The 22,403-nt window shown below is 44.1% G+C and overlaps 1 protein-coding gene across 1 annotated transcript in view; it reads right to left on the bottom strand.

Annotated features, from left to right (window-relative positions):
* LOC111558590 (serine/arginine repetitive matrix protein 3-like) overlaps nt 1–22,403 on the bottom strand; it is a 35,900-nt gene extending 13,497 nt beyond the window's left edge. Inside the window, exons 1-4 of the mRNA XM_045051636.1 lie at nt 22,143–22,403; nt 21,541–21,926; nt 21,065–21,120; nt 16,114–16,150 (exon numbers count right to left, since the gene is read on the bottom strand). Of these exons, the coding sequence (XP_044907571.1) occupies nt 16,114–16,150; nt 21,065–21,120; nt 21,541–21,926; nt 22,143–22,403 (740 nt within the window). The remainder of the gene's footprint in view (nt 1–16,113; nt 16,151–21,064; nt 21,121–21,540; nt 21,927–22,142) is intronic.

Here is a 22,403-nt window from a genome sequence, read left to right as displayed (position 1 = left end):
GGAGAGAATTATAAGATGATATTATTAAAAATTATATGCAAACACATTGAACAATACGGAATAAACTGATAAATTATGAGAGACATACAATCTTCCAAACTGAATCAGGAAAAAATAGAACATTTGAACAGACCAATAATTTGTAATAAAATTGAATCATTAAACAAAAAAAATCTCCCGAAAAGCAAACTCAAGGGATTTCACTAGCTATAACGTCCATCACGTTTGCAAGCCTTCTGGTCCTAATAAATACAGAGCGAGGACCCTTACTCGGGTTCTTTTCTCCTCCTGGACATTAGATACTCTTGTATTCAATTGTGGGTCCGCTCTCTTGATTGACAGAAAACAATCTCCAGAATCCAAATCTGTGAAAAAGTAAGACCTCCCTATTCCTTGTTTACAACCCTGTCACACAGAAGGTGGCCCCCGACCCAAGTCAGGACAGATGATGATCAAATGCAAACAGAGCAGGTTACAAGCAGCACAGTGACACTTACGGGGACTGTCACTTTGACCGCACAACGGTGTGCGTCAGGTTCTGTTAGAATCTTTGTCTTGGATGTGCGAAACTGAAGCCAACAATGTGCTGCATTCTTGCTGATGACTCTTCATGGCCCCGCAGTCCAACTACCTAAGCAGAAGAATAGCATCTGTGACCCTGTGGTCAGCCAGATGGCTCAGGCCTTCCCCACAGTAGCAACCTCTCCTGGCAGCCTGGGAGCACGGATACCCCAAGGACCTCGAGCCCTGGGAACACAGTTGGTCTGGGGGACATAGTCACCCTGCAGACCTGAGCCTTGTCAGAGGGGAAACAGCACAGGAATGTACAGACTCTGCAAAGGAAGATGATACATGTGGGGATCCCGTTGGGTCACTGATGGAGTCACCTTGCAGGGCACATGACAGGGACCACAGGTCACCAGCTGAATTAGGAGAGGGGTGAGTGAATGAGGGAGTGAATGGGAGAGGCAGTGAGGAAGTGAATGTGGGAGGGTCAGGTCCACACAGCAGGAGACTTTATGTGTGTAATTCCCGGGCCCTGGAAATTGGCACAGGATGTGTCCTGCTCTCCTCCCATGGCTGACCCTCCTTCACATGGGAACTGCTGACATCCTGGATCATCTCCATCTCCTCAGGCAATGCTGAATGTTCCCAGAATCTGGGTACTAGGCAGAGGCCTGAACAGGGTCTTCAGGAGCCTGTTCCTTGGATAATCCAGTGACATCCTGCCATATGGCTTTTTTGTCCTCCAGGAACCAGGCAATGATATCACCTCATCTCTCAGAGATTCCAACAAGCAATCCATCAAGAAGACCAAGTTATGTCCTCTGGTCACAAATGGGTAAACTGAGGCTTAATAGCACAGCCTGGGGTCACTAGTAAGACAAGCTAGGTGAGGCTCCCCACTGCCTTGACTTTGGATTGTCCTAACCTCAGGCCTGCACCTCATCATTCTGGAACTCAGGTCCCTCCTCCTTGGGCACCCCATCCTCCTGCCATAAGGTCCCTCTGAACACAGGGGAGCAGAGCTAACCCATCTGCCTGGGACCTGACATGGTGGCTGGGGAAGGGAGGACCCTGGGCTCTGTAGGCTATCCGTGTACTGGACCACCTGGGCTCTGTGGTCTCTCCCAGCAACAGACCGGCTGGGGTCCATGGACTCTCCTGGTACTGGACAGCTGCTCCCTCAGGTCAGGACTTCTCACTGTGGATCTCCTGGGGCTTGGTTTCCTTATTTTGTCACCTGGGCTGCTGTCCCCAGACCATAAACCTGGCCATCTGAGGGTGACCAGCACTGCCCCCTTAGGGTTTCATTTTCCGGAAGTCCTGCCAGGAACATCCCACATCTCTGACAACTGCTCTCCATGGAGGTCGCCTCCCCTTGGACTTGCATGTATTTGCTCTTCATCCCAGGAACACCATGACTTTGGAGCATTTTGGGAACAGAGGCCTGTGAAACCTGTCTCTGGACTTGGGCTGTGAGGAATGATTTCCCCCCTGTGGTGTCCCTGCCCAGCTTCCTGCATTCCTCTCTCTGTTTTTGCCACAGGAGGAACAGCCATGTTCTGTCTGGCATCAGGCTGTGGTGTCACAGAAGGAACATGGGTCTCTACCCCAAGGTTATGACCATTTATACCAAAGGAGTCTCATTTTTTCACGTTTTTCCAATTTTTAATCCATTGTGGATTTCAATATCAAATGAGAAAAAATCTATTTCAAATATACACAAAATACAAAAGTTAATCTGTTCCATCTTAGAATGTGTGGGCAGAGACAAAGACATCTATTGCGAGGTTCCAGGTATAGGAAACATCCAGAGTAGGTAAGGAAAAGAGAGAGAATGGAGATTAGTGGTTCCCAGAGGCTGGGGGTGGGGGTGGGGGGCAATGGGGAATGAGGGCTCTGGGTACATGGTGTCCCTTGGGGACTGAGATATTCTGCAACAATATTGTGTGCTGTGGTTGCAGAGGGTTGTGAGTGTACTCAATGCCCAGGAATTGTACAATTTCAATCATGTAAACAACTTTTTAAATTAATAATAAAGACTATACAAAACACAAAATGATAAAATAATAGTTGAATTATAGCAGAAGGAAAGCACAAATGGGGAGTGGAAGAAGCATTCTGCTGGGGTGTTGGGCAGGGGCAAGGCAAGAACAGGACCAAGGGCAGGGGCAGGGGTAATGACACAAACGGGCAGGAGCAAGGCCAGGGGCAGGGACTGTGGGAGGGCTGGGGACAGGAACAGGGACAGGGGCAGAACAATGGCAGGGGTAGGAACAGGAAGAGGGGCAGAGGCAGTGGCAGGGGCAGGAGCTGGAATAGGAGCAGGAACAGTGGAAGCAGCAGAGGCAGGAGCAGGAAGAGTGTCAGGAGCAAAAACACTCTTCAGCAGCAGGGGCAGGATCAGGAACAGTGGCAGGAGCAGGAGCAGGAATAGGGGCAGGAGCAGAGGCAGGAGCAGAGGCAAAATATGGAGCACGAGCTGGTTCACTCTGCACGGTTGCTGGCTGTCCCTGCACAGGTGCCAGGTCATCTTCTGCCTCCTGGACTCCTGCAGGAGTCCCTCCAAAGAGCGCCCCTCCCTACAGAGCTGCTGATGCCAGAGATGGTGTTGCCTCAAGCTGTGGCTTCTGCTCCTGCAGCTGACCCTTCAGAATAAAACAGAGTGACATTTGGAGAAAGTCCAAGTCCCCAGCTGAGAGATGAGAAAAATCACCCCCATGCCTGCCTCTCCAGGTCCCTTTGCAGGCACAGAACACACCCCTAAGCCTCCCAGAGAAGCTACAGCCAGGAACCCGCACCAGGACCTCTTTCCTCCTGCAATCCACAGCTGGGTACTCTGAGGTCAGTTTTTGCTCGTATCCCCCACCACGACCTGGGGGCTCTTCCCTGGGTGACCAATCTCTGACTGGCCCCATATACCACCATCACCCACCCTCAGCCTTCTCACCCTCTGGCTCTGCCTACGTGGACTCTAGCTCCTGGACCAGCATCTGGTGGACCATTGTCCTCTGCAGTGGTCTAGAAAGTGACCACTCCAGGCAATCTCCAGGCCCTGTTTCTGGAGACTTCCCATTGGTCACTTTCTCCGTGTGTCCAGGGTGGCCCTCCTGGTTGGACACATGGGCACCTCAACAGGTTAGACTGAGCGTGGGTCTGCCAGCCGCTTCCTCATCTCATCTCTAGTCTTCTGTAAAGGCTTTGAATAGCAGCTGGCCCAGAGGTATCACAGACCTGCTCGAACATCTTCAGGGTCCTTCTGCCTTCTCCCACTGCTGCTCCCAGATTGAACACTGACCTCTGCACAGCCCTGCACCCAGGATGCAGTGACCTACAACTTCAGGGCTCAGGATGAACTTTGGGGACAAGAGAAGGCCCTAGAACACCCTGTCCCTCTCAGCCAGCTTTGACCTGGGTTGTGAGCATGATGGCCCACTGGGCATCTGACCCCTCTTCAGACTGCACCTGCTCTGGTGGGCCCTCCACACATGACTCTTCCTTCCACACATACACATACACATGGGGAGGGGAAGTGGGGCCACACAGATCAGTAAAAGAGGTAACAGGTTTGCCTGGTCAGATCTGGGACTCCCTATGTTACCTTTGGGTCTTTCCAAGCTAGAATCCCGCCCAGTGTGAGACATGACACACTGTCTCCAGGATCGGGAAACAGTGTCACTGTTGGCTCTCCTGAGCCAATAGCCTCGCATCATGGGCACACGGCAGGAGAGCATGTTGCTTATGTGCAGGTTTCCAAACAAGCCCAGCAGGATACTGTCTCAAGAATGTGGGTGGCTGGTTACTGGGTTCTGAATTCTGTTGTGCTCTGCTCTCAGGGAAGTGAGGTCACTGCCTGGAGTCCCCTTGCTGGGCTTCCTCCTCATACAAGAGCCACTCACTCATGCTGCAGAAGGGCTCCACTCCACCCCATGCCCTGTCCATACAGTGACACCAACACACCTCCCTCAAAGCCCCCACTAGGCCTGGGTGCAGCCAGTACACCAGCTTTGAGGATATAGTGCTGGCTTGAGGCCAGGCTCCTTCCCCCAAGCAGAAGTGTGACCCTGCACAAATTCCGTCCTCATGGCCTCCCCAGTCTCACTATCTCCACTGTGGGGTCATTCTGGCATCTACTTCTAGGGACACCATCAGGGGATCTGCCTATAGAGATGCCCTGTACCTGCTATCACATGAGGCACATGCCCACACTTAGCCATGGAAAGGTGAGAAAGAGGTGAACACAGCATGGAACACACTCAAAAGGGCCTGGGTCTGCTCTGGGGCCCAGATACAGCCATCCTTTCCTGCCTGGTTTCCAGGCCCGGTTGGAAAGTTGAAATGAACTCATTCAGGTCTTGTCCCCACCAGACACACACTTACAGGGTCTCTCCCACGATATTTGGGCTCAAGTCCCAGTGCCTCCTCTGGGCCAATGTTATGGGCAGTCCCTATAGTGTCTCCCAGCATTCCTGAATCCTGGTCACACATTCCTGTCATGCCCTCCCCTCCTGGGTGGGTGGCCCATGTGACTTTGTTCTAAGGGATAGAAGAGAATGGTGGGGTGTCATTTCCAAATTGCTTTATGCGGGTCTGTGGTTTTTCCTGGTTTCCTCTCTCCTGGGTCCATGCTTTATCTCTGCCTCAGACTGTCTCTGCGTCTCCACATGAACAGGGCTTGTGGGATTCAGGTTCCATGTGAGAATTCTCAGAATCCTCCCTGGTGCCCTGTCTCCCACCCCTGTCCTGGTGTTTAGGTTACTCATGAGGTATACTCCTGCATTCAGCACTGCCTTGGAAACACTTCCTAAGGAGGAGGTGAGACTCCAGCAAGGAGGCTCGTGACCTTGGTCCCCACACTGACATCTTCTGCTCTGCCACAATCTGCAAACCAAGGTCCTCAGTCCTCCAAGTCCCAGGTTGTCCTCTGCTCATGACTTTTAGGGAGTAGAAAGCATTTTCATAGGATGGGATATATGCACTATATTCTCTAGATCCATCCTGTTATTGCAAATGGCAAGATTTCCTTCTTCTTTAAACAGTATAATGCTAAGAAAAATAACCCACAAAAGGCAAATTCCGTTTTATTTCACTCATATGCAGAATTTAAGAAACAAGCAAATTAATAAAAGGAGGAAAGGAGAAACAGTCCAACAAACAGGCTTTTAACTCTCGGAAACAAACTGTTGGGACACCAGAAAAGAGGTGGGTGGGAGATTGGATAAAATCGGTGATGGGGATTAAGATTATATATATTTTGAACACTTTGGAATCTGAAATATTTTGTAATTAATGTTGAAAATGTAAAAATGAAATGTATATTTCCTTCACTTCTAATTGCTTAGAGGAAAAAATTCTCTAGAAACAGCAAGTAAAGGATGATGGAAGTTTAATGTCAGAGAGCAGATATTTACAAACATGGCTACTGAAAGAGTATACTTATACTTATTTTCAAATGAGAATACCTTCTTATAATCTATGTAAGACTACTTCTTTTTCAGTGTAACTTAAATGTAAAAATCATTCACCATCATGTGTCTTGAACCTGTGAGGGTGTGAGAAGCCCAATTGAAATTTTTAAAATTGTATTCAGTGAAAATTTCCTTTTATATAGTAACATAATACCATTTAAACAAACAAACAACAAAATAATGACAAATGACACAAACATATGGGAAGTTATACGATCCTCATGAATGGAAGAATTAATATTGATAAAATATATATATATATATATATATATATATATATATATATATATGACCAGAATAACCTAGAGATATAATGGACTCTGTATCAAAATGCTAATAGCGTTTTTTCACAAAAGTAGAATAAAGAATACTAATATTTGAATGGAACTACAAACAAATCCAAATAGAAAGCAATTTCGGAAAAAAAAAAAAGAACAAAGCTGGCGGCATCACAATCTCAGATTGCAAGGTACACTACAATGATAAAAAACACAAAACATCATGGTATTGGCACAGTTACATAGATCAATGAAACTGAATAGAGACCCACACTTGTATGGTCAATATATTTACACCATTAGAAAATTGAACAGATACATGCAAAAGAAAAGACCTTCGTTATTTCTTAATTATGTATAAAATAACATCAAAATATACTTAAGACCTAAATGTGAGACCTGAAAACCATTTATATATTTTTTTAATTTTTATTTAAATTCCAGTTAGTTTACATATAGGGAAATATAGTTTCATACATACCATATAGTGACTCAAAATTTCCATACATCACACAGTGATCATTATGAGTTCACTTCTTAATCCCCATCACCTATTTACTCCATTCCCCACTGACCTCCCTCTTGGTAACCATCAGTTTGTTGTCAATACTTAAGGGTCTGTGTTTGGATTTGCCTCTTTCTCTTTTTCGTCATTTTCCTAATTGGTTTTCTTTCTTGAATTCCACACATGAGTGAAATCACATGGTGTTTGTCTTTGGCTTCTTTCGCTTAGCCTCATACCCTCTAGCTCAGTCATATGATCTTGCTAATAGCAAGAATCCATTGTTGTTGTTTGTTTTCTTTTTATGGTGTAGTAATATTCCATTGTATATGATACCTATATATGCATTTCTTTGTCCATGCATTGGTCAATGGACACTTAAGTTATTTGCAAATTTGGCTATTATAGGTAATGCAGCTATAAACATCTGGGTGCCCATATTCCTCTGGAATACTATTTTTGTGTTTCTTGGGTAAATACCTAGTAATGCAATCGCTGAGTCACAGGGTACTTATATTTTTAAATTTTTTTGAAGAAACTCCATACTGTTTCCCAGAGTGGAGGCACCAGTTTGCATTCCCACCAACAGTATAAGAGGGTTCCTCCTTCTCTACATCCACACTAACACATGTCATTTCCTGTGTTGTTGATTTTAGCCTTTCTGACAGGGGTGAGGTGATATCTCATTGTAGTTTGAATTTGGATTTCCCTGATGATCATCATATTGAGAATTTTTTAAAGGGTCTCTTGGCCATCTGTATGTCTTCTTTGAAAAAATGTCTTTCCACACCTTCTGCCCATTTTTAATTATGTTAATCAATTTTTGAGTATTGAGTTTTTATAAGTTCTTTATATATTTTGGATATTAACACTTACCAGATATGTTATTTGAAACTATCTTCTCCCATTCTGTAAGTCACCTTTTAGTTTATTTGATCGTTTCCTTCACTGTGCAGAAGCTTTTCCTTTTGATGAAGTCCCAAAAATTTATTTTTTACTTTTGATGCCCTTGCTTCAAGACACATATCAACAAAGAAGTTGCTACAGCTAAACTCAAAGACATTGCCTGTGTTATTTTCTAGGATTTTTATGGTTTCAGGTCTCAGATTTACATTTTTAATCAATTTTGATTTTAATTTTGTGTATGGTGTAAGAAAGTGGTAGTTTCATTCTATCAGATGTCGCTAGCCACTTTCCCAGCAGTATTTTTGTGAAGAGACTGTCTTCTGCATAGGATATTCTTTCCTTTTTTGTCAAGGATTATTTGACTTATGTGTGGGTTCATTCCTGGGTTTTCTATTCTGTTCTACTGGTCTGTGTGTCAATTTTCATACCAGTAGTGTACTGTTTGATTACTCCAGCTTTTTTTTATTTATTTATTTATTTATTTATTTATTTATTTATTTATTTTAAATTTACTTTTTTCATTCAAGTTAGTTAACATACAGTGGAGTATGGACATCAGAAGTAGAACTCAGTGATTTGTCACTTGCATATAACACCCAGAGATCAACCTATCAAGTGTCCTTCTCAATGCCTACTACTATTTAGCCCATCGTACTATCCCACTATCCACCTCCTATTGGTTCTCTGTATTTAATAGTCTTTTATGGTTTCCTTGTTCTCTGTTTTTATTGTATTTTTCCTTCCCTTCCCCATTTCATCTGTTGTGCTTCTTAAATTCCACATATGAGTGAAATCATATGATACCTGTTCGTCTCTGGCTGACGTATTTGGCTTAGCTTAATACATTCTATTTCCATACACATTCTTCATATAGCAAGATTTCATTCCTTTTCCTTGCCAAGGAATATATGCCACATTTTCTTTATCCATTCATCTGTTGATGGGCATGTAGGCTCTTTCTCTAATTTGTCTGTTTCTAATACTGCTGCTGTAAATATTGTGGGTGCATGTGGCCTTCAAATCAGCATGTTTGCATCCTTTGTATAAATACCTAGTAGTGCAATTGCTAGCTCATAGCATAGTTCTATTTTTAATTACTTCTGAAACCTCTGTACTGTTTTCCAGAGTGGCTGCACCAAGAAGACCGAACAATTATAAATATTTATCATCCCAGCATAGGAGCGCCCAAATATATATCAATTAATCACAACCACAAAGAAATTTACTGAAAACAATGTTGTAATAGTAGGTGACTTTAATACCCCACTTACAACATTGGGTCACTCCACCTTTGTAATATAACTTGAAGACTGGTATTGTGATACTTCCAGCTTTGCTTTGCTTTTTCAAGGTTGCTTTGGCTATTCAGTGTCTTTGGTGTTTTCATATTAATTTTAGGATTGTTTAATCTCTCTGTGTCAAAAATGGTGTTGGTATTTTGAGAGGGATTGCATTAAATGTGTAGACTGTTTTGGATAGTATAGCCTTTTTAACAATATATGCTCTTTCATCCACGAACATGGGATATTTTCCCATTTCTCTGTGTCATCTTCCATTACTTTTATCAGAGTTTTATAGTTTTCAGAGTACAGGTCTTTCACCTCTGTCCTTTTTAAATTTTGGTTTATTTTAAAATATCTGGTGCAATTGCAAATGGAATTGATTGCTTATTTTCTCTTCCGGCTGCTTCATTACCATTGTTTAGAAATGTAATGGATTTCTGTACAATTGATTTTGTGTTCTGCAAGGTTAATGAATTGGTGTGTCAGTTCTAGCAGTGTTTTGGAGAGTCTTTTAGGTTTAGTACAGATATTATCCTGTTATTTGCAAAAAGAGTACCCGGTATTTTTCCGTGCAATTTGGATTTTTTTAATTTGTATTTAATTTTAGTTTTTATTTTTTTCTGATTTCTGTGGGTATGACTTCCCATACTACATTAAATAACAGTGGTGAGAACTCACATCCCTACTTCTTCGTGAACACAGAGGAAAAGCTCTCAGTTTTTTCCCATTGAGGATAATATTAGCTGTGGGTTTCTCATAGATGGCTTTTATTATGTTGAGGTATGATCCCTCTACACATGCTTTAATCAGGGCTTTTAAAATAAATGGATGTTTGTCAATTATTTTTTGTGTGTCTATTGAATTGATTAGATTGTTCTTATTATTTGTCTTATTGATATGATGTATCATGTTGATTGATTTGTAATATTGAACCACCCTTGCAGCCCAGGAGTAAATCTCACTTGATCATGGTGAATCAGTTTTTAAATGTATTGTTAGATTACTACTATTTCCTTGAGAATTTTGCATCTCTTCTCATCAAGAATATTGGTCTGTAGTTCTCCTTCTTAGTGGAGTACTGTTCTGGTTTTGATATCTGTGTAATACTGGACTCATAGAGTGAATTTGCAAATGTTCCTTCCTTTTCTATATTTTAGGAAAATTTTAGAAGGATGGGTATTAATTCTTGCCAAAATGTGTGATAGAATGTTTCCGTGAAGACATCTGGCCCTAGATTTGTGTTTTCGGGAGGTTTTTCATTACTTACTCACTTTCTCTGCTGGGCATCGGTCTGTTAACGTTTTCTACTACTTCCTCTTTCAGTTTTTGTAGTGTATATATTTCTAGGAATTTATCCATTTCTCCAGTTGTCCAATTTGTTGGCATATCATTTTTCTTTATATTATCATAAAATTGGTGGCAGTTTTGTGGTGTTGGCTGTTATTCATCCTCTCTTTTTGGTGGTTTTATTTATTTTGGTCATTTCTATATTCTTTGTGATGTTATGACTAGAAGTTTATCAGTATTATTATTATTGTTTTTTATTTTTTTTTCAACGTTTATTTATTTTTGGGACAGAGAGAGAGCATGAACGGGGGAGGGGCAGAGAGAGAAGGAGACACAGAATCGGAAACAGGCTCCAGGCTCTGAGCCATCAGCCCAGAGCCCGACGCGGGGCTCGAACTCACCGACCGTGAGATCGTGACCTGGCTGAAGTCAGACGCTTAACCGACTGCGCCACCCAGGCGCCCCAGTATTATTATTTTTTCAACAAAACTAAGCAGAGGCAATGATCCACTTATAAAATTCTCCTTTAGGGGCGCCTGGGTGGCGCAGTCGGTTAAGCGTCCGACTTCAGCCAGGTCACGATCTCGCGGTCCGGGAGTTTGAGCCCCGTGTCGGGCTCCGGGCTGATGGCTCGGAGCCTGGAGCCTGTTTCCGATTCTGTGTCTCCCTCTCTCTCTGCCCCTCCCCCGTTCATGCTCTGTCTTTCTCTGTCCCAAAAATAAATAAAAAATGTTGAAAAAAAAAAAAACACCCAGTGTTATATTAAAGTTGTACAATACAGTGATTCATCAACTCCATACTCACCCCGTGCTCATCATGACAAGGGCACTCACTCCATCATACCCATCACCTGCTTCACGCCGCCCACCACACACCTCCTCTCTGGGAACCATCTGTTCTCGGCAGTTAAGAGCCTGTTTCTTGGTTTGTCCCCCCTTTTTTCTCTCCCTTTGCTCATTCGTTGTTTCTTAAGTGCTACACGAGTAAAATCATATGGTGTTTGTCCTTCCCTGACTTTGCTTAACATACTACTCTCAGGCTCCATCCAGGTGATTGCAAATGGCAAGATTTCATTGTTTTATGGTTGAGTAATATTCCAGTGTGTGTGTGTGTGTGTATGGATATACATATTCACACACGTACATACATATAGGACTTCTTCCTCGTTCACTCATTTGTCAAAGGACGCTTGAGATGGCTATTGGAAATAATGCTGCAATAAACACAGGGGTGCGTGTGTCCCATGGAATTCGTGTTTTTGTATTCTCTTGGGTAGTATCCAGTAGTGCAATTACTGGATCATAGGATAGTTCTGTTTTTAAGTTTTTGAGGAACCTCCATACTATTTTCCACCGGGGCTTCACCCACTTGCATTTCCACCAACAGTGCAAGAGGGTTCCCTTGTCTCCACATCCTCGCAGACACTTGCTTCTTGTGTCCTGGAGTTTAGCCATTTTGATAGGTGTGATGTGGCATCTCGTTGTAGTTTTGGGGAGCATCTTTCCATGTGTCTGTTGGCCCTCTGTATGTTGTCTTTGGAAAAAGGTCTGGTTATGTCTTCTGCTCATTTTGAAACTGGGGTTTTTTGGAGGGGGGTGTTGACTTGTATCAATTGTTTATACATTGTGGATACTAACCCTTTACTGGATTTGCAAAACATTTGCAAATATGTTCTCCCATCCCAGAGGTTGCCTTTTAGTTTTGACGGTTTCCTTCACTGTGCAAAAGCTTTGTAGGTTAATGTAGTCCCCATAGTTTGTTTTTGCTTTGTTTCCCTTGACTCAGGAGACATAACTAGCAAAATGTTGCTACAGCCACAGTCAGAGAAATGACGGCCCTGTGCTCTCTTCAAGGATATTTTATGGTTTCAGGTCTCACACTTACGTCTTTAATTCCTTTTGAGTTTCTTTGTGAGTATGGTAAAGAAATTGCTGCAGGTTCATTCTTTGCATGTGGCTAGTCCACTCTTCCCAACACCATTTGGTGAAGAGATGGCCTTTTCCCCACTGCATAGTCTTTCCTGTTTGTGGAAGATGAACTGACCATACAGTGGTGGGTTTAGTTCTGGGTTTTCGGTTCTAGTCCATTGAGCTATATGGCTACTTTTCATGCCAGTACCCACCATACTGTTTGGATTACTACAGCTTTGGAATAAAATTGAAATCTGAGATTGCGATACCTCCAGGTTTCCTCTTTTGCAATATTGCTTTGGCCATTCAAGGTCTTTGTGGTTCTATACAACGTTTAGGATTGATTGTCTAGCTCTGTGACAAATGCTATTGGTACGTAGACAGGGATTGCATGACATCTGTAGATTGCTTTGGGTAGTGTAGACACTTTCAAAATAAGTATTCTTCCCATCTATGAGCATCGGATGTCTTCTCTTTCCGTCACCTTCAATTTCTTTCATCAGTGTTTTACGGTTTCAAGAGTACAGGTCTTACAAAATTTGGACCCCGTTTTAAAAAAGCTTTCAGTTCTCTATTTTGCCTCCACCTCTCCTAACCTGTGAAATCTCCAGGAAAGACCCAGTCTGAGTTTCCATAACCAAGGGTGACAAGCAGGGAATTCTCTGAAATGGTTGAAAATTAAATCTACAAACGTTACCACAATGACTTCTCACCTCACATCTGTCAGAATAGCTCAATTTCAACACACAGGAAACAACAAGGGTTGCTCAGGGTGTGGAGAAAAAACAACCCTTGCGCACTGGTCGGGATGTAAATTGGTATTGCCACAGTGAAAGCCAGTATGGAGGGGCCTCAACAAATTAAAAATACAAATACCATAGGATCCAGTAATTCCACTACTGGGTATTTCGTTACCCAAGGGAAATGGAATACTAATTTGAAAAGATATATGCACCCCTATCTTTATTATAGCATTATTTACAATAGACAAGATATAGAAGCAACCCAATTGTCCATCAACAGATGAACAGACCATGTACACACACACCCATACACACACACACACACACACACACACACACACACACACACACACTGGAATATTACACAGCTATAAAACAGAATGAGATCTAGCCGTCTGCAACAACATGGATATACCTAGATGGTATGAGGCTAAGTGAAATAAGTCAGAGAAAGACAAATCCTATATGATTTCACTTCTATGTAGAATCTAAAAAAGGGAACAAATGAGCAAACAGAGAAAAAGCAGAAACAGACCCATAAATGCAGAGAATTGACTGCTGCCAGAAGGGAGGGGAGGTAAAGGGATGGACAAAGTGGGTGAAGGGGAGAGGGAAGTTCAGGGTTCCAGTTATAGAATGAATAAATCACAAGGATCAAAGGTACAGCATAGGGAATCTAGTCAGTGGTATCGTAATAGCATTATACGTTAACAGATGGAAGCGACACTTATGGCGGGCATGGTGGACCATCCAGAGTTGTTGCATCACATTTACATTGTGTGTCAGGTAGACATCCGATTAAGTAAATATACCAAAGTAAATGTTTCTATGATATGAGTGGAAGTACTAACTAGAGAATAAAAGATAAAAACTTACCAAGGCCAACTCTTTTCCTCCACTGGGCTTGCCTTATTTTGGTCCATAATAACTAGCAAGACCTTCCACGCCTTCAGGGGCATTCAGCTACCCAAGAAGACAGACTGCAAACAAAATGGTCCTGGTAGTTGTGCCTCTATTTCTCTATACGCTGCCTGACTATTTTCTTCCCTATGAGCTCCCACTCCTACATCACTCTTTGGCACGGTTCTGTGGCATCCCCCAACCTTTCAATCTTTAGCCTATGAAGCCATACACTCCTACAACAAGGATGGGCTCAAATGACCGAGGGTAGGAGCCATGTCCTGCTCCTGGAGAACAAGCGAACTGGGAGTCTCAGTCATCCACACAGTCACCTCAACACAGGCATGTTATCACCGATCCAGATGAAGCTCCCTTACTGATTTGACAAGTCAGTCCTACCCCTGCCCAGCCCTACAGGTACATGGGAAGGGCATCACAGATTTAGGAAAAGAGTGGAGTGAGGAGACAGCTTGCCTTGGGCCATACATCTCTGTTGTTCAGAATCTCCACCCCCCACCCCCAATTCCTTCAGAGGATCTAAGCCATCCTCCCTCAGTTGGGGTGGAAGTAAGGGATATCATATTTCTACTTGCTGTAAACAGACTCTTCCCAGCAGCTCAAATGATTTTTAATCTCTCTCATCAGAAAATCTGAGGTATGCTCGCACCTTCAATGAACCCAACACACACAAAACCAGAAACCTGGTCAGGACCCTCTTGAACACCCTAGTTGAATATGCCTTTCTAAACAACTCCCCAAATCCTGGGTCCTTCATTCCTGTCATTCGCCTTTATCTTACTTGGCATAAACCCCCATATTCTGACATCTCTTCTAAAACTCTTATTCCTATCCAACTCAATGTTGTTCTTCTTGTAACCTGGTCTCCTCTGCTAATTCGATTCTTACTCTCCTTCATTGTATTCATAAGACACACTCTCCAGCTTTCTATTATTAAAACATTTGCCTGCAAGATGAAGACAAAAAAGAAACAAGTAAAGGAAAGAAAGAAACCAAGAAAAGAACCCGAACTGAAATCTCATTTCTGTCACTCATCATATCCAAATAGGACACTTAAATCTCTTTTGAGTTTCAAATTCTCCATGGAAACAACCACTGAGCAACGAGGTTAAACAGAGGTTGAAGTACTAGAGGGTATTCTGATGAATTAATCTCTGAGGTTCCCTAAATCGTGAGATTCTAAGTGCTTTTGATTTGGCCTCTGGAAAAATGGAGAGTCCTTTGCTGGCAGAAGTGGAAAAATTAATGGAAAAAAAATACCAAGAAAACCAGAGAAGAAAGTTAAAAGGCAAAAACACAGTACATAAAAGTCATGTGGAAACACATCTCCAAACAAAGAAAAAGCTTCCTAGAACTAGTCAAGGGTACTAGCCCAAAGGGAAACCAGACTGGGAACTTAGGCAACAGAGAATCATATAGCAAAATCCTCGAAAGAGAGGCTGAATTTAATTAACGTAACATGGTCTACAACTAGATATCCTTCCCTTACAGAAAAATCATTTGGCTCAAAAGAGGAGATACCACCACATCTAAGGTGCTGCCTGACAAGATCTTGCTTATTACGTAAAAGCCGTGACACCATGGCCATAGCTGACATCCACCCTAAAATCTCTGATGGTAAAAGCAAGGGACTAGTTACCACTGCACTAATGACTTTTGTTAGCACTAGTGGTCAATATATAAGAGCAAATGCTTGGACTAACCTGGATTCTTAAGAAAACCCTCAATCAGAGTTCCGACATCATTACTTTTGACATTCAGAGTTGATCTGCACTAGGATCTGTATCTTCATCTCAGAGCTGCTGAGGAACCAGAGAATGGATGTGGAAGCTACACTAGCTGACGGGCAAACCCCTCAGCTACCCATTAACTATGGAATCATGGGGCGAGTAATCCACCTCCCTGAACCACATTTGCCAAAGAAATAAAAAGTAGGCTACAATAACACAGCTACTTTGCAAAGCTATGCAATGACTATATAACTGAACAGATGTTACCCATAGGATATAGTGTCTAGTCCAGGGTAGAACACTCAACAACTGCTTTTGCTCTCTGCATTCCCTTAGGAAACACATAATTTTCAGTTCATTCGTTTCATTTCCTGTCCTTTCATTTTCCGTTTCACTTCATTTCATTCCTTTATACTTTGAGAGTGAGTGCACACAGAAAGAGGGGAAGATATCCCATGGAGCCTGTCAGCGCAAAACCCGACATGGGGCTTGAACTCACAAACCTGAGTGGAAATCAAGAGTCACACCCTTAACCGACTGAGCCCCCCAGGTGCCCCAACAAATGTCATTTTTACAAATCCTACCTGGTTATAGAGTCTTCCTCAGCATTCTTATCTCCTCCTAGAGAAGAAAGCAAAATACGTGTTAAATCAACAATAGAAAAATAGAGGAAATTACAAGTGTACGGCTATGATTTGTTCAAAAGTATGCCTCTGGGACCACACCTGGAAACCACACTACACTGAACGGTAATTATACGATTGGTAGGGTTCAAGCACTAAGAAATTTACTTTCTCCTCCTTATTGACCAAAAGAAAGAATAGGTTTTATCAGAATTTGACACCTACAGGTGAACCGATGTTTCCAATGACCATCACTGACCGACTCTATGACACTGGAGAAAAATGGTATCGTTAGGAGAATGATGATCGTAAGCTGACAATGTCAAACTGAAACTAGCATGATTTTTCTGGACTTCCACTACTAGAGGAGTTAAAAGACAGTATGTTTATTTTGCTGTAACACGGCAGAACTTCCCCAGCCTTCAGTAGAGACTGTTCACTTTTAGGATGAAACACTGCCTCACAAAGTGGGCTCTATAGCTATTGTCCTTTGCAGCATGGCCACACCATAGCAAACACACGCTCCCTGACCTTACTTCCAATGGCAAGGTAAGTAAGAAGGATTTGGCATTCCACTTTGATAAAGTTCTAACCTCTTGCTGGAGAGTCTATCTACACCCACCGCACATCACAGAGGAGGATGAACCCAATGTGAGTGCTATGTAGTGGTTCATGATGTCATTTTTCTCAACCCTCCCCATTAGGTGACACACATCTAGAGAAATCATGCTTTTTTTCATGGAAGGCATAGGTCATCAGATTCTCTACTGAAGAGCAACAAAACAAAACAAAGGGCAAAGAATGTCTTGAATGCCGACCTTCAATTACCAGGGCATTTTAACTTTCTAAACATTCAAAGATATCCACTGTATGATTCTAACTCTATGACACTCTGGAAAGAGCAAGGCTATGGAGGTAAGGGTTGGGGTGAGTGTAGGGATAAAGGGGCACAGCACAGAGGACTTTTAAGGCAGTGAAACTCTTTCACACGATACCACAAAGGTGGATTCACATCATTACACATTTGTGAAAACTCCTAGAATGTAGAACACCAAGGATGAACACTAATGCAAATTAGAGACTGGGCCTCAAAATGAAGAGTTAGTGTCCATATAAAACGCACCACTGTTGTCAGGGTGCCTGGGTGGCTCAGTTGGTTCAGCGTCCAAGTCTGGATCTGAGCTCAGGTCATGATCTCACAGTTCATGGGATCAAGTCCTACATCAGGCTCTGTCCTGACAGCACAGGATTCTTTCCCCCCTCACCCCTGCCCCTTTGCTGCTCACACACATGCATGCTCTCTCGATCAAAACTAAACCAAGGAACTGAAACAAATATACTACTAAAAAGGGACCACTGTCGTGCAAGATGTTGACAACAGGGGACGCTAGGCGTGTACGGGGGTATGGTATATGGAGACTCTGTACTTTCGATTATATTTTGCTGTGAACTTAAAACTTCTGTAAAAATAAGGCTTATTAAATGTATAAAACAACACCAACAACAAAATATGGTATCCACTGAAGCTACTCTTAGCATATATTAACGCATGATACAGTCACCTTGAAAATTAAGACAGAGATCAAAGTAACACAATAGGGGGACTGTCTCCTATATGGAAGTATATGAAAATACATACAGCAAAATACAAAAATACAACAGTTATTTGTATACTTAGGCAAGAAAACAATTGGTGAATATGATCAAATATCTTGTAACTATAAACAGGGATTCAGGGGCGCCTGGGTGGCGCAGTCGGTTAAGCGTCCGACTTCAGCCAGGTCATGATCTCGCGGTCCATGAGTTCGAGCCCCGCGTCAGGCTCCGGGCTGATGGCTCGGAGCCTGGAGCCTGTTTCCGATTCTGTGTCTCCCTCTCTCTCTCTGCCCCTCCCCCGTTCATGCTCTGTCTCTCTCTGTCCCAAAAATAAATAAAAAAAACGTTGAAAAAAAAATTTAAACAGGGATTCAGCACTATATGAATCAAACCTGGGTTTTCCATATAATTAAGAGATTTTATTCTAATTTTAAGTCGAAAATCATTATATTTACCATACGTAAGAATCATAATGAAAGGTTAGCCACATAAAAAAAGATTATAATGACCTAATATTGCCCTAGTAATTTTTGTGCAAATACCTACTTCATATGGATGATGAAACTGAAACCAGTACCGTGGTAACCATCATATTACTCGCTAGTAAAATAAAATCTTAAGACAGCACCAAAAATTAAGTCAGGGCTATAATTCCTATGCAGAACAGGTTTCATCCAGCGGGCCAAAGAGGGCTACCTTCAGAACATCCTACTTGAATGACTGGCCCTTGGTGGTTCCCTTGGATCTTGGATTTCAGGAGGGTTCCCACCATTCCCTAGCTGGTTGAGAGTCGCTCACTCTGCCTAAGTGCTGGTACAATCAATGTGCTTCAGGCCGCACACTTGATTTCCTTCTGGAAACCTGGAATTTGGGGACATGCTAAGGAGAAGATGGCTATGTGGTTAGCATTTGATGAAACCTCGGGCACTGAGTATCCATAAGCCTCGTACTGGCCGACAACATTTCACTTGTGCTGTCCTAATTTCATGCTGGAGGAATTTAGCACATCCTGCTAACTCCACAGAGAAAGGATTCCTGGAAGCCTGCGCTTGGTCTCCTCTGGACTTCACCCCATGCACGATATTGCTCGGTGCAGATTGGCCTTTCCAGCCTGTCCCCATACCAAACCACAGGCACGAGTACAAGTATATGCTGAGGTCTGTGAGCTCTTCTAGTCAATAATCAAACCTGGGTGTCGTTAGGGTGCCTCCAACACAACTGAGTTATACGAAATTTTTATTATTTGGGTTGATGCCTTACACGTGGTTAGAGTCAGAAGGTTATGTCACAGAATACCTTTCCTGGAAACTCTTTTTCTTGGTATTTGCCTTGAAAAGTCCTACATTCCTATATACCCATCTGAAGAAAGGTTTAAAAGGAATGGATGAAATCATGATGTCAGAAAGCGTGAAACAAGCAACAATCCTATTTTACTCAGAAAAAAACAAAAAAAAGAGAATCCTGGTGGTTGCCACTATGTTCTACCACATACAAGTTCCTCTCAAATATGAAAAATCAGTTAACTTTCTCCCACACACTAGGACTTTGTTCATTTTTTCTGGCAGATAGGAATCAAGAGAAGTAACAGGGATTGTTCTAGAAAAAACAGAACTATCAGACCCAGTATGAAAACATACTACTGATTATAGTTTTTTGTTTGTTTCCTTTCCTTCATTTCTTAGAAAATTAAAAAATAGTTCACCTATTAAAGGCAGTTATTGCCAAGATAATCGAAAGTCATAATTACTGTGTCCTCATTCCTGCTGCTCTCCTCTGTTCATCTGATAAAGTCCTACTCATTCTTCATGTCCAATTTAAATGCCTGCACACAACCTGGAAACCTCTGCATCTTCTGGGAGTTCTCTCTCACCCCCTCACTTTTTATATTCAGGAATCACAAATTCGTATTAAGTATACTGTTTCGGTCTCTGCTTTATCTTTCCCCTGCCACTGCCCTAGTCAAACATGAGTTCTTAACTGATGATTTTCGCAGGGAAAAAAAAAAGGCACCAAATATTATTCTTATTTCTTAAATGATTAAAAAAAGTTAACCAAAACAAATGAGAAAGACACAAGGCCCAGAAAGAAAAATTAATGGAGTAAATTGAACCCCCTGACGTTTTCAATCTACACAGCTGAAAGTTTCACAATGGCCTAATACTAGGCTACGAAAACAGGAGCTTCCTTTGCCTCCCAGTCTCTTTATGTGGTTTCCTATAACCTATCCTCCATATGAGGCTTCAGCAAACTACGGCCACAGGCCAAATCCTACCTGCCATCTGGTTCTGTAAACAGTGCTTTCTTGGGGCACAGTCCCATGTCTTCACTTACATACTGCTATGGCTGCTTTCACACTGCAAGGGCAGAGCTGAGAGACCACATCACCTAAAATATTCACTGGCTCTTTAGGAAAAAGGCTTGGTGATCTGTATTTTATGCATCAGCCAGAGTGTCCTAACTCAAATCTAATCTTATTAGCCTTCTGCTTCAAATTCTCCAAAATCCCTGCATCAAATACTGCTGGCTCCCTCCCTAAGAGCCATTCCATAGTCTTCATTCTTGCTAGAGAATCACAACTTTATTTGGATATTTATTGTCTCCATACACCGAGAAGGTGGCCTCACCCTGGCTTCAAAAAGAGAAAGGATTATTCTAAGCTAATCACAGTACCTGATTTACCAGGGACCCGTTGCGCAGTGAGTGTGTGACCTAACCTAGTCTTTAAGATGTCAGAGGAAGTCTGCTGCAAGCCTCTTCCTCGTGAAAAGAAACACCTACAGAAAAGCAGTCCTGCCCACCCACTGGATGTTGCCATGCGAGAATATGATACCTGGAGCCCTTGCTAATTAGCCACCCCGGAAAGGAGAAATAAAAATACCACCAGCTCCAAAACTGAACAAGAGACGACTGGCATCCTGATGACATCACTGAACCATCAAAACATTTCTGGTTCCTGCAGTTTTAGTCACTGATAGACGTCACCTATTCTTTGCCGCTAAAAGCATTCTACCGGAGAAATTTCCCAAGGCCAATCGGGTAAGATCTACTCCTTTCTATAGCACTAAGAAACTTCCATAAGCTTGTCTTACCTAGGTACTCACCCCATTCCCAACCACTGTCATAGCACACGTTTTCCACCAGCAAAACCCAGCTGCTCAGAAATCCTGCTAAGGTCGCGCGGACACCTTCGCCTCTGCACTGCTGTGTACTCCGCCAAGCACGCAATCGTGACAGTTTACAAACACTGTCAAACACACAAATGTTGGTCCTTCTGCCTCTCTACCTGGAAAACGAACTACTCACTCTGCACACTTACCGTAGATTCTACCCAGTCTTTGAAAACTCGGATTCCTCACCGGGAACTTACGGTGACTGGAACAAATGCCAATACAAAATAACAATGATCATTATAAGCTCTACGAGACTCTGGCACCTGGTAAGCACTAAATAGAGTAAATAATACAAAGGACAGTGGTAACAACAAACTCCCAGGGTGCAGAGCCTGGTTTTGGAACGTTTGTATTCTACAGCAACAGGATAACACTTAGTAGCCAACAGGCACTTAAGAATTACTTGTGAAGTGAACAAATGGACATGAATAAAGATGAATTCCTTGGAAAATTATTTTTAAAAACCACAGAAACTTTTCTGTTTCAAAAACCGCAGGGACAGCTCTATTCTGTTATGAGCACCTTAATGATCCAAACGCTGTCTGCTCGATTTTGGATCGATCTTTGGAAGCCCCCTCCCCCAGGATCGCGCCCGACCCCCGCCCCCGCCTCCGGCACCCACCTCCTTCTTGACGGTGCGCAGCAGCCTCTGTCGAGGGTCCGCCTCTGTGGGACGAGACGAGGGGGCACACGGTCAGCCCAGCGCTGGGGCCGGGGCCGGGGCCGGGGCTGCCGTCCCGCCGCCCGCTCGCCCTGCGCCCGCTTAGCTGCGGCGCCGGAGGCCATGGCCGCGCGCGCTGCGTTCCAAGCCCAGGCGGCGGCGGTGCCTGCTCTCTGGCTGCGCAGCGTCAGCCGCGTTGGGCGGGCCGAGCGCCCGGTTACGTCAGGCCGCGCCTCCGGTGAGCCGCGCTTCCGGTGAGGAGCCGCCGCCGCCGCCGCCGCCGCGCTTCCGGTGAGGAGCCGCCGCCGCTCGCGCCTCCGGTGAGTCGCCTCCGCCGCCGCCGCGCGCTTCCGGTGAGGAGCCGCCGCCGCCGCCGCCGCCGCGCTTTAGGTGAGGAGCCGCCGCCGCCGCCGCCGCGCTTCCGGTGAGGAGTCCCGCCGCCGCCGCCGCCGCCGCGCTTCCGGTGAGGAGCCGCCGCCGCCGCCGCCGCCGCGCTTCCGGTGAGGAGCCGCCGCCGCCGCCGCCGCGCTTCCGGTGAGGAGCCGCCGCCGCCGCCGCCGCGCTTCCGGTGAGGAGCCGCCGCCGCTCGCGCCTCCTGTGAGTCGCCTCCGCCGCCGCCGCGCGCTTCCGGTGAGTAGCCGCCGCCGCCGCCGCCGCCGCCGCCGCCGCGCAGCCTGGCCCCTGGCGGGAAGGTCCTCGGGGCGACGCACGCTCTGGGCCCCTACCACCGGCAGCCCCGCCTCCGCGGGAAGCCCCGCCTCCCACCCCCGGTGGCCCAGCTCGCACTCCCCCTCCTTTGGGCAGGGCGGCAATGTAGCGTTCAT

This window comes from Felis catus, assembly GCF_018350175.1.
Source record: "Felis catus isolate Fca126 chromosome F1 unlocalized genomic scaffold, F.catus_Fca126_mat1.0 chrF1_random_Un_scaffold_34, whole genome shotgun sequence".
NCBI lineage: Eukaryota > Metazoa > Chordata > Mammalia > Carnivora > Felidae > Felis > Felis catus.
This window is presented reverse-complemented; position numbering and strand designations above follow the sequence as displayed.